The 13,302-nt window shown below is 34.3% G+C and overlaps 1 protein-coding gene across 1 annotated transcript in view; it reads left to right on the forward strand.

Annotated features, from left to right (window-relative positions):
* The window catches only part of LOC134838602 (uncharacterized), a 155,492-nt gene that overhangs the window by 59,843 nt on the left and 82,347 nt on the right, over positions 1–13,302 (forward strand). Inside the window, exon 7 of the mRNA XM_063854109.1 lies at positions 8,812–8,923. Within this exon, the coding sequence (XP_063710179.1) occupies positions 8,812–8,923 (112 nt within the window). The remainder of the gene's footprint in view (positions 1–8,811; positions 8,924–13,302) is intronic.

The raw sequence follows: 13,302 nt of genomic DNA on the forward strand, positions 1-13,302 counted from the left end.
TTACGATTTTTTCGGGTTAGCCTAACTTGGGTCATGTATTCAGGGTTGGAGAGAAAACTGTATATCGATTTCTGAGAATGATTTTTACTTTCTCGTAGCTAGTATAGGTTAAGGTGTTAACTTACTTAATATTACTTAGGGCTAGTGATTGTGATCAAGGGTTGGAGAATAGTAAATCGATCCACAAGGTTCAGGTATAATTAGAACACAATTAGTTCGTTAGATACTATTTTAAACTAACTAAGTTTAAGTATTATATTGGGTCAGGTAAGAGGGGGGTCAAGTGAAGGATGAATAACCGAAGTTCTTCTCTGTTTATCCTAATTAGAATGATTAGTGTGAATGAAAAATTTCTATTAGTTCTGGGTCTTGAGAAAGGGTTGGGTAGTGAATCGACGTTTGAGGTCGTTAGACACTTTATTAATTGTGAGGGGGAGAACAAAATTGTTCTATTTGATCCAAGGATAAGCCTTGATGATCAGGATATAAAATTAATGGAATTAAATTTAATTTAGGTAAGAGTGAATTAACGATCCAAGGAAAGCCTTGAAGATCTGTCAAGTTCAAGAAGTTTAATTTAAATGAAAATAAGAAATAGGATAGGCCTTTATAAATTAAGTTAAGGTTTAATTGATAGAAAATTTTTGATGATGTTAGTGGATTTATGATTCGCTGTTATGTTTTAGGTCTTGAAGCTGAGATGATGAGATGGTTTATATATACTAACAATTGGTGTTTTTACTAACTAATTTTTATAATTTATTTTCAACAAATATTTTTTCCAGATTTTTTTTTATTTTTTTGAAGAGAACGACTAGAGATTTTTTTATCAGTCTTGTGTGGAGTGATTACGAGGTCATATTTTTCGTTGTTTTTATTTCACAATTGTGTAATATGATTGTTTGTTTATTTCCTAGATTGTCTAGTGACACAAGGTTTAGGATGACGGATGCAATTTTGGGATTAGTGATTTTTAATGTCTTAAACTATTAGTGCTTACGATTTTTTCGGGTTAGCCTAACTTGGGTCATGTATTCAGGGTTGGAGAGAAAACTGTATATCGATTTCTGAGAATGATTTTTACTTTCTCGTAGCTAGTATAGGTTAAGGTGTTAACTTACTTAATATTACTTAGGGCTAGTGATTGTGATCAAGGGTTGGAGAATAGTAAATCGATCCACAAGGTTCAGGTATAATTAGAACACAATTAGTTCGTTAGATACTATTTTAAACTAACTAAGTTTAAGTATAGCCTAACTTGGGTCATGTATTCAGGGTTGGAGAGAAAACTGTATATCGATTTCTGAGAATGATTTTTACTTTCTCGTAGCTAGTATAGGTTAAGGTGTTAACTTACTTAATATTACTTAGGGCTAGTGATTGTGATCAAGGGTTGGAGAATAGTAAATCGATCCACAAGGTTCAGGTATAATTAGAACACAATTAGTTCGTTAGATACTATTTTAAACTAACTAAGTTTAAGTATTATATTGGGTCAGGTAAGAGGGGGGTCAAGTGAAGGATGAATAACCAAAGTTCTTCTCTGTTTATCCTAATTAGAATGATTAGTGTGAATGAAAAATTTCTATTAGTTCTGGGTCTTGAGAAAGGGTTGGGTAGTGAATCGACGTTTGAGGTCGTTAGACACTTTATTAATTGTGAGGGGGAGAACAAAATTGTTCTATTTGATCCAAGGATAAGCCTTGATGATCAGGATATAAAATTAATGGAATTAAATTTAATTTAGGTAAGAGTGAATTAACGATCCAAGGAAAGCCTTGAAGATCTGTCAAGTTCAAGAAGTTTAATTTAAATGAAAATAAGAAATAGGATAGGCCTTTATAAATTAAGTTAAGGTTTAATTGATAGAAAATTTTTGATGATGTTAGTGGATTTATGATTCGCTGTTATGTTTTAGGTCTTGAAGCTGAGATGATGAGATGGTTTATATATACTAACAATTGGTGTTTTTACTAACTAATTTTTATAATTTATTTTCAACAAATATTTTTTCCAGATATTTTTTTATTTTTTTGAAGAGAACGACTAGAGATGTTTTTATCAGTCTTGTGTGGAGTGATTACGAGGTCTTATTTTTCGTTGTTTTTATTTCACAATTGTGTAATATGATTGTTTGTTTATTTCCTAGATTGTCTAGTGACACAAGGTTTAGGATGACGGATGCAATTTTGGGATTAGTGATTTTTAATGTCTTAAACTATTAGTGCTTACGATTTTTTCGGGTTAGCCTAACTTGGGTCATGTATTCAGGGTTGGAGAGAAAACTGTATATCGATTTCTGAGAATGATTTTTACTTTCTCGTAGCTAGTATAGGTTAAGGTGTTAACTTACTTAATATTACTTAGGGCTAGTGATTGTGATCAAGGGTTGGAGAATAGTAAATCGATCCACAAGGTTCAGGTATAATTAGAACACAATTAGTTCGTTAGATACTATTTTAAACTAACTAAGTTTAAGTATTATATTGGGTCAGGTAAGAGGGGGGTCAAGTGAAGGATGAATAACCGAAGTTCTTCTCTGTTTATCCTAATTAGAATGATTAGTGTGAATGAAAAATTTCTATTAGTTCTGGGTCTTGAGAAAGGGTTGGGTAGTGAATCGACGTTTGAGGTCGTTAGACACTTTATTAATTGTGAGGGGGAGAACAAAATTGTTCTATTTGATCCAAGGATAAGCCTTGATGATCAGGATATAAAATTAATGGAATTAAATTTAATTTAGGTAAGAGTGAATTAACGATCCAAGGAAAGCCTTGAAGATCTGTCAAGTTCAAGAAGTTTAATTTAAATGAAAATAAGAAATAGGATAGGCCTTTATAAATTAAGTTAAGGTTTAATTGATAGAAAATTTTTGATGATGTTAGTGGATTTATGATTCGCTGTTATGTTTTAGGTCTTGAAGCTGAGATGATGAGATGGTTTATATATACTAACAATTGGTGTTTTTACTAACTAATTTTTATAATTTATTTTCAACAAATATTTTTTCCAGATATCTTTTTATATTTTTGAAGAGAACGACTAGAGATGTTTTTATCAGTCTTGTGTGGAGTGATTACGAGGTCATATTTTTCGTTGTTTTTATTTCACAATTGTGTAATATGATTGTTTGTTTATTTCCTAGATTGTCTAGTGACACAAGGTTTAGGATGACGGATGCAATTTTGGGATTAGTGATTTTTAATGTCTTAAACTAATAGTGCTTACGATTTTTTCGGGTTAGCCTAACTTGGGTCATGTATTCAGGGTTGGAGAGAAAAGTGTATATCGATTCCTGAGACTGATTTTTACTTTCTCGTAGCTAGTATAGGTTAAGGTGTTAACTTACTTAATATTACTTAGGGGTAGTGATTGTGATCAAGGGTTGGAGAATAGTAAATCGATCCACAAGGTTCAGGTATAATTAGAACACAAGTAGTTCGTTAGATACTATTTTAAACTAACTAAGTTTAAGTATTATATTGGGTAAGGTAAGAGGGGGGTCAAGTGAAGATTGAATAACCGAAGTTCTTCACTGTTTATCCTAATTAGAATGATTAGTGTGAATCAAAAATTTCTATTAGTTCTGGGTCTTGAGAAAGGGTTGGGTAGTGAATCGACGTTTGAGGTCGTTAGACACTTTATTAATTGTGAGGGGGAGAACAAAATTGTTCTATTTGATCCAAGGATAAGCCTTGATGATCAGGATATAAAATTAATGAAATTAAATTTAATTTAGGTAAGAGTGAATTAACGATCCAAGGAAAGCCTTGAAGATCTGTTAAGTTCAAGAAGTTTAATTTGAATGAAAATAAGAAATAGGATAGACCTTTATAAATTAAGTTAAGGTTTAATTGATAGAAAATTTTTGTTTTATTAGTTTTTGATGATGTTAGTGGATTTATGATTCGCTGTTATGTTTTAGGTCTTGAAGCTGAGATGATGAGATGGTTTATATATACTAACAATTGGTGTTTTTACTAACTAATTTTTATAATTTATTTTCAATAAATATTTTTTCCAGATATCTTTTTATCTTTTTTGAAGAGAACGACTAGAGATGTTTTTATCAGTCGTTATTGTACAATAATCAGTTTAGCGCCTGTAATTGTCCTTGAAGATAATCCTTCAAAGATACTATGTTTGCAAATGAAAATCTAAATTCATTGCTAATATAATTCTAAATATAAAAGTTTGTGTTGGCTTTTGCCGTACGATCATGAATTTAATGGTAAGTTCCTTTGTAGTCGTGTATCGTCTCTTGTCCGAGGTCTTTTTCCAATACCGGGCAGTTTTTGTATTGTTCGGAATAATGGCTCTGATCTATTGAGTCGTAGAGACATTTCAATTAAATTGTTGTCATGTAACATTTTTGGAAATGATTTTTGTCTAAGTCTAATCTATTTCGTTAGTTCTAAGCTAATTTGTTTTTAAGGTCTTTTTCGAGACTTTTGGTCGCACCAGATGAGCCAAGATGGGAGGTCAACTCATAGAGTAATTTCAGATAGGGTACACCGTCTGCTCGTCACGCTATCTTATTTTCGGCCGGATAGATTCGTGCAACTTCTTAGTCTAATACCGATCTTAATCTTACTCTTATATCTCTTAGTCTCCATAGATCTAGAGTATACTGGTTTTGTTACGAGTCGGTCTCTTGGAGAAAGCAATTAAGTTGTAAGTTAAATTCAAATTGCTCTGGTGCTGAAATTACAAGTAATTGCAGCACTTACAAATAAGTGGGTTGTTAGTTTGATGGAGTGTGATTGGTTAGTCTTTAATATTTTATAGGGATAAAATATCTAAATTATAACCAATAATAAATTATAGTTTGGATCTGGTTCCACTATTAACAGAATAAAAAACACTTAGGACAGGATAATTACCTAGTTTTTATATGGCTACAGATGTTCACGTTTCTTTTGATAACTCACTGACTAAATAAAACTATCTTAGCCTCACTCTCACTGTGTGATATACAACGTGTCCAAAAAAGACTTTAATTCAGTCAGAAATAAAGAAAGAAAGAATTTATTTCTCATTGTTTGTGGTAAAAATGCATACAACGAGAATTTTAACATGAAGCACCAGAAACAGTGAGGGGACAGTTAACGATCCCAATTGGGTTACAGAGCACTGCCCGTTTTATCAAATGAAATACGAAATTCGAGATCTTAAACAAAAGGAAAAATATATAAATCTGAAAACATAAAAAAATATAATGGAAAAAACATAAAGCAGCAGATTTATGACATTGTCTAGACAGGTTAATGACATAAGGTCCAAGCTCTGCATCAAGTTTAAAATGATTGTTCAATCTTAGTCGGTATAAAACTTAATTAAATAAGAAGTTAGTTGAAATTCAACACTCATAATTTCTGAAACTCGCTAGTCGTAGGCATCCCTATTCGGTTTCAAAAACAAAACTTCCAACGCGCAACAATTAGCATCAAAATTTCACCAGGAGTGGCAGCTTGTCACATCATTGACGGACTGATCTTAACATCAACTTGATCTCACGCCGCCACATTTTCTCATTCCTACTATCCTACTACACTGCAAGACCATCATAAAGAAGAACCGTGGGTTGTTTGGAATATATCTCTCAAACATCCCATGATTTTCAACATTCTTTGAATGAACGCAAGATTCTGTAAATTTTGGAGTCCGTCAGCCAAAAATAAATATCTCAAATTAATACAAAAGTGGGCCCCATTGGGTCGGCAGGGGGTCGTATCCCTAAGGGGCTGGGAGGGGGAGGTTGTGAAAATCCCCCCTCGAGAAAATCCTAAATCCTAAGAAGTTTAATTTAAATGAAAATAAGAAATAGGATAGGCCTTTATAAATTAAGTTAAGGTTTAATTGATAGAAAATTTTTGATGATGTTAGTGGATTTATGATTCGCTGTTATGTTTTAGGTCTTGAAGCTGAGATGATGAGATGGTTTATATATACTAACAATTGGTGTTTTTACTAACTAATTTTTATAATTTATTTTCAACAAATATTTTTTCCAGATATCTTTTTATATTTTTGAAGAGAACGACTAGAGATGTTTTTATCAGTCTTGTGTGGAGTGATTACGAGGTCATATTTTTCGTTGTTTTTATTTCACAATTGTGTAATATGATTGTTTGTTTATTTCCTAGATTGTCTAGTGACACAAGGTTTAGGATGACGGATACAATTTTGGGATTAGTGATTTTTAATGTCTTAAACTAATAGTGCTTACGATTTTTTCGGGTTAGCCTAACTTGGGTCATGTATTCAGGGTTGGAGAGAAAAGTGTATATCGATTCCTGAGACTGATTTTTACTTTCTCGTAGCTAGTATAGGTTAAGGTGTTAACTTACTTAATATTACTTAGGGCTAGTGATTGTGATCAAGGGTTGGAGAATAGTAAATCGATCCACAAGGTTCAGGTATAATTAGAACACAAGTAGTTCGTTAGATACTATTTTAAACTAACTAAGTTTAAGTATTATATTGGGTCAGGTAAGAGGGGGGTCAAGTGAAGATTGAATAACCGAAGTTCTTCACTGTTTATCCTAATTAGAATGATTAGTGTGAATCAAAAATTTCTATTAGTTCTGGGTCTTGAGAAAGGGTTGGGTAGTGAATCGACGTTTGAGGTCGTTAGACACTTTATTAATTGTGAGGGGGAGAACCAAATTGTTCTATTTGATCCAAGGATAAGCCTTGATGATCAGGATATAAAATTAATGAAATTAAATTTAATTTAGGTAAGAGTGAATTAACGATCCAAGGAAAGCCTTGAAGATCTGTTAAGTTCAAGAAGTTTAATTTGAATGAAAATAAGAAATAGGATAGACCTTTATAAATTAAGTTAAGGTTTAATTGATAGAAAATTTTTGTTTTATTAGTTTTTGATGATGTTAGTGGATTTATGATTCGCTGTTATGTTTTAGGTCTTGAAGCTGAGATGATGAGATGGTTTATATATACTAACAATTGGTGTTTTTACTAACTAATTTTTATAATTTATTTTCAATAAATATTTTTTCCAGATATCTTTTTATCTTTTTTGAAGAGAACGACTAGAGATGTTTTTATCAGTCGTTATTGTACAATAATCAGTTTAGCGCCTGTAATTGTCCTTGAAGATAATCCTTCAAAGATACTATGTTTGCAAATGAAAATCTAAATTCATTGCTAATATAATTCTAAATATAAAAGTTTGTGTTGGCTTTTGCCGTACGATCATGAATTTAATGGTAAGTTCCTTTGTAGTCGTGTATCGTCTCTTGTCCGAGGTCTTTTTCCAATACCGGGCAGTTTTTGTATTGTTCGGAATAATGGCTCTGATCTATTGAGTCGTAGAGACATTTCAATTAAATTGTTGTCATGTAACATTTTTGGAAATGATTTTTGTCTAAGTCTAATCTATTTCGTTAGTTCTAAGCTAATTTGTTTTTAAGGTCTTTTTCGAGACTTTTGGTCGCACCAGATGAGCCAAGATGGGAGGTCAACTCATAGAGTAATTTCAGATAGGGTACACCGTCTGCTCGTCACGCTATCTTATTTTCGGCCGGATAGATTCGTGCAACTTCTTAGTCTAATACCGATCTTAATCTTACTCTTATATCTCTTAGTCTCCATAGATCTAGAGTATACTGGTTTTGTTACGAGTCGGTCTCTTGGAGAAAGCAATTAAGTTGTAAGTTAAATTCAAATTGCTCTGGTGCTGAAATTACAAGTAATTGCAGCACTTACAAATAAGTGGGTTGTTAGTTTGATGGAGTGTGATTGGTTAGTCTTTAATATTTTATAGGGATAAAATATCTAAATTATAACCAATAATAAATTATAGTTTGGATCTGGTTCCACTATTAACAGAATAAAAAACACTTAGGACAGGATAATTACCTAGTTTTTATATGGCTACAGATGTTCACGTTTCTTTTGATAACTCACTGACTAAATAAAACTATCTTAGCCTCACTCTCACTGTGTGATATACAACGTGTCCAAAAAAGACTTTAATTCAGTCAGAAATAAAGAAAGAAAGAATTTATTTCTCATTGTTTGTGGTAAATATGCATACAACGAGAATTTTAACATGAAGCACCAGAAACAGTGAGGGGACAGTTAACGATCCCAATTGGGTTACAGAGCACTGCCCGTTTTATCAAATGAAATACGAAATTCGAGATCTTAAACAAAAGGAAAAATATATAAATCTGAAAACATAAAAAAATATAATGGAAAAAACATAAAGCAGCAGATTTATGACATTGTCTAGACAGGTTAATGACATAAGGTCCAAGCTCTGCATCAAGTTTAAAATGATTGTTCAATCTTAGTCGGTATAAAACTTAATTAAATAAGAAGTTAGTTGAAATTCAACACTCATAATTTCTGAAACTCGCTAGTCGTAGGCACCCCTATTCGGTTTCAAAAACAAAACTTCCAACGCGCAACAATTAGCATCAAAATTTCACCAGGAGTGGCAGATTGTCACATCATTGACGGACTGATCTTAACATCAACTTGATCTCACGCCGCCACATTTTCTCATTCCTACTATCCTACTACACTGCAAGACCATCATAAAGAAGAACCGTGGGTTGTTTGGAATATATCTCTCAAACATCCCATGATTTTCAACATTCTTTGAATGAACGCAAGATTCTGTAAATTTTGGAGTCCGTCAGCCAAAAATAAATATCTCAAATTAATACAAAAGTGAGCCCCATTGGGTCGGCAGGGGGTCGTATCCCTAAGAGACTGGGAGGGGGAGGTTGTGAAAATCCCCCCTCGAGAAAATCCTAAATCCGCGCCTGTTTGTTTCAGTAGGCTGCGCAGTGTGGCTTTATCAACTATTGGGAATGTAGATGAACCAGAAAAACTAGATTCCATGCAAGGAAAAGTGAGACGATCAAAAAAGTTTTTCGAACAAATTAAGGTAAGATTTTCATCCATTGTTTGGAGCTCAAATGATTGAATACCTTCTGGGTATAATAATAAACAAAAAGGATGGGTCTAATGATAAACAAAAAAATGTTGCTGAGAATTTTGCCAATATTATTATGATGCAATTCATTTTCCTGAATTCGGTCTGAGAATTTTACTTCAAAAAATGGAGGTCGCTTTTGGCTTTTTTTATCCAACAACACTTACATTCAAACTACTGGGTCAATCGTTGAGGAAGTTATTCTTCCTGCTGTCTTGACCAAAAAAGTTTAACATAGGTATCGCTAAACCTCCAAAGTTTCTTAAGTCTGGACTGTTCTCGAATAGTTTTTGACTTAAATTCTATTCTGCAGACAAGATAAACTCAATTCATTTTCATGGCTAGAAATTAACTGTCCATTTTCGCGAAGTTTTGGCTTTTCAGATTAATTTCATTCTGAAATGAACCAATAAAATACAGCAACCTCCTTGAAGATTAATAGCTTTTTGCAAACCGATCTGCGCTATGAAAAATCTTGAAAGAAATCAAAGTTTCATCGCCTCAATAGCTCGCTTAGAAAACGTGAAAACTCTCGCCAGTTGATTTGCTCTATGAAATAAATTGACTCATTTCAAAGTTTTATCGCATGAATAGCGTGCTCAGAAAAACTTTAAATTTGTTCAAGCTATTTCATATACCGAATCATTTAGCAAAAAATCTTAAAGCAAAACCCAAAACAGGAAAAGTTTCATCCCAATCAACAAAAATAAGGAAAACCAACAAAAAAGTGTTACCTCAAGAAATCTTTGATTTATATGCAGTTATCCCGGAATCCGACAAAACCCTTTCGTTTGTCAGATTGCAATTTGCTCATAAAACATTTAGACGTGCTCTAGTTGATACTGGAGCCTGTGCAAATGTAATATCCCAGGAAACTTTAACGTTCTTACCACCAATAAAGCATTATTTGAACGGATCCAAACCCAAAAATCAAAACTGAAAGGAAAACGCATGGCAGTAGGACAACTCGTACCAATAGAAATTGGAGCGACAATAACCTTCCGGATTGCAGTAATTAGCTTTAGAGAAAACTTCCTTGTTCTACCTACCACAAACTCGATGAAATTGTTTCTACAAAAAACACGACGTTCAAATTTGTACGAAATACGATCTTCTGAAGTTTTCAATTTTAACAGTTCAAATCAACGAAATCAAAACAGCGACGTCCAAGCGACACAAAAAACGAACCCTCCGTATACCCCTTATTCTTTCAAAGAAATACGTTATCCCACCAAATAAAACAATACTTCTGGAATGTTTTACCGAATCAGATCGGAACAGTCATCCCAACTCCGAGTTTGAAGATGATTTAAACATATCTGATATCCTCAATCAATGAGACAACATCAGATAGTAAACTGTACATTCCGGCACTCAACATTACAGATCACCCGATCACATTGTTGCATAAGAGCAAAATCGCTACATTCACCGTCCTTAAATCGACCGTTTGCAACAAATTGTCCCGATTGACTCAAACATTAATAAAAATGAGCAATTCAGACAACCTAAAACAGGAAATCAATCAGTTTTATCAAATGAATCAATCGGATAACACGAAAGCAATCAAACCTGCTCCTGAATATGATAAATTCTGGTTCCCAACACGGAACCATGTGAAAATCCAAGCTTTCTTACACCAATTCAAAGGGAAATTTATGATCACTTTACCCATCTTAAAAGTCTTTAACTTTGTGAACCGAAATCGAATGACCATGATAGATTGACATTTTAAGACCGCTTCAACTGGGAAAATTCCATGTTGACAAATGATCAAAGGTTAAAAGTGGATTGTTTTTTTTCTCGAATACTCCGATATATTTGCTAAACACCGATTCGATGTCAGATATAACTCCGAGTTATAAATCAACATAACCGGAGCATCAACGACCTCTGTATACCCAAGGTCCACCCACACCAATTTATCTGAGGAAGGATTTAACAATCGAATTGGCTCTAATGCATTACTTTGGTTTAATAACAACGTTATTACAGTCAAAGTATAATAGCCCGCTATTTGCGCACTGAAAATCATCAGGCAAACTTCGTGTGCTATTTAATTTAAGAAGAATCAACCATTCGCTCTAAAATTACTATTTAAATACGAATTTTCCAATATCAAATATGACAGATGCCTCAAATCACTTCGCCGGAAAGAAACTGATTACAAAATTTGATTGCTCACAACTGTACCATTGTGTGCAAATTGTGGATGACATATCAGTCCAACTTTTTGTCTTTTAACTTTTCATCTTCTATTTATGCATACAAATGTCTAGCTCAAGGTCTAAACAAATCGGTAACAGGTTTTAGTTCACTCATCCGTCATTACCTAGATCCATGCTTGGCAGCGGATATGAATACACAATTCATGGATGATATAGGAAGTGCAGTGCACTCATTTGATGCACTAATACAGAGAATTTTTGAATGTGTCAGAAAATCAGGATTAAAACTATCGCCAGGAAAATGTGAAATAGGCACGGACAAAATGAAGTTCTTAGGAAATATAGTAACAACAGCAGGAGCTTCGCCAGAGCAAGCGAAAATTGAAAGTTTCCTGCGTAGCATTTGAATGAAACAGACTATTGAACAGTTCAGGAGACTTAAAGGATTCGTACAGTTCTTTAGGCACTATATGCCGAGTCTTGGAGAAAAACTCCTGTCATTTTAGAAATTGTTGAAAAAGGATATAGAATTCAGAATCACCGATGAACATCAGACTGAAATTCATCAAACTGTAATTGGCACACGCTGAAGTCTTGGTTGAACCTTAGGGCGGAACGGATGCAGAAGATTTCGCGCAGTTCGAATAACTCTTTAATGGATTCATTGGAGTTGCAGTGATACCAGTATGGCAACATGCGAGTTTCTTAAAACTCCACTTGCGAGGCGACGCACTACGATTATCTCAAATGCTAGACGCCGCAACACGAGCGAATGCAGCGAACAGCCTCGCTGCGATACGCGACCATTTCAGTAGCTCGCAACTTCTAGAAATCCATGTCTTGAAGCTCGAACAATTAAATTTCGATTCGAAGAAAGATACCCCGAAAATTTTCTTGTAAGTTTACTGGAAAAAGCACTTAAGCTTACCCGACTCATGAAATAGCTGTTCCTGACCCAATTGATCCAGGAGCAGCCGATGTTGCAATAGAAGCAGCAAGGAATGCCAGAGAAACAGCGCAGCGACAACAACGACTGGATTCAGTTAGAGATAATCGAAACGAACAAGTTCGACGACTTTTCATCAAGGCAATGCCAGGATGGCTTCGCGGAAAGCTCACGGAACGACCTGCAATCGAACCAGTTCAAACTCTCTGTACATATGTCAGACAGCCAATGACAATTCGTGATATGTGTCGAAAAGAAGATTATCCGAAGATGGATTTAATGAAGTCAGCGAAACAGTTTCTGATAACCTCATCAATGCATTTTCTAAACTCACCGCGACACAAGAAGCAATGAAGAAACAGATAAATAAAATGGAGACAAATGATTGATCGAAATTGCCAGGAAGCTTCGACATTGACCCAACCATCAACAAATCAGCATCAACAAGAATATCGAGGAAACAGAGGTTTCCAGCCACAGCGACCACCAAACCCGAACCAGTCAAATCGAGGAAACCAACCTTTCAGAGGACGCTTCGGAAACCCTTATCCAGTATACCAGGGGAACCAACAGTTTTGGAACCATCCACCATTCGCTAACCAGTACCAACAACAGTGCAATCAACAACCATTCCCTAATCAAATCTGAAGGTAACAAAAATGCAGCCAAAAACCGCAGAAGAAACAGAAATATAGAAAACCCAAACCCAAAACAGGAAAAATTTCATCCCAATCAACAAAAATAAGGAAAACCAACGAAAAAGTGTTACCCCAAGAAATTTTTGATTTATATGCAGTTATCCCGGAATCCGACAAAACCCTTTCGTATTTCAAATTGCAACATTTAGACGTGTTCTAGTTGATACTGGTGCCTGTGCAAATGTAATATCACATGAAACTTTCAACGATCTTACCACCAATAAAGCATTATTTGAACGGATCCAAACCCAAAAATTAAAACTGAAACGAAAACGCAAGGCAGGAGGACAACTCGTACCAATAGAAATTGAAGCGACAGTAACCTTCCGGATTGCAGTAATTAGCTTTAGGTAAAACTTTCTTGTTCTACCTACCACAAACTCGATGATACTCGGAAATTGTTTCTACAAAAACACGACGTTCAAATTTGTCCGAAATACGATCTTCTGAAGTTTCCAATTTTAACAGTTCAAATCAACGACTTCCAAGCGACACAAAAAACAGACCCTCCGTATACCC

Source organism: Symsagittifera roscoffensis, chromosome 1, assembly GCF_963678635.1.
Source record: "Symsagittifera roscoffensis chromosome 1, txSymRosc1.1, whole genome shotgun sequence".
Lineage (NCBI taxonomy): Eukaryota > Metazoa > Xenacoelomorpha > Acoela > Convolutidae > Symsagittifera > Symsagittifera roscoffensis.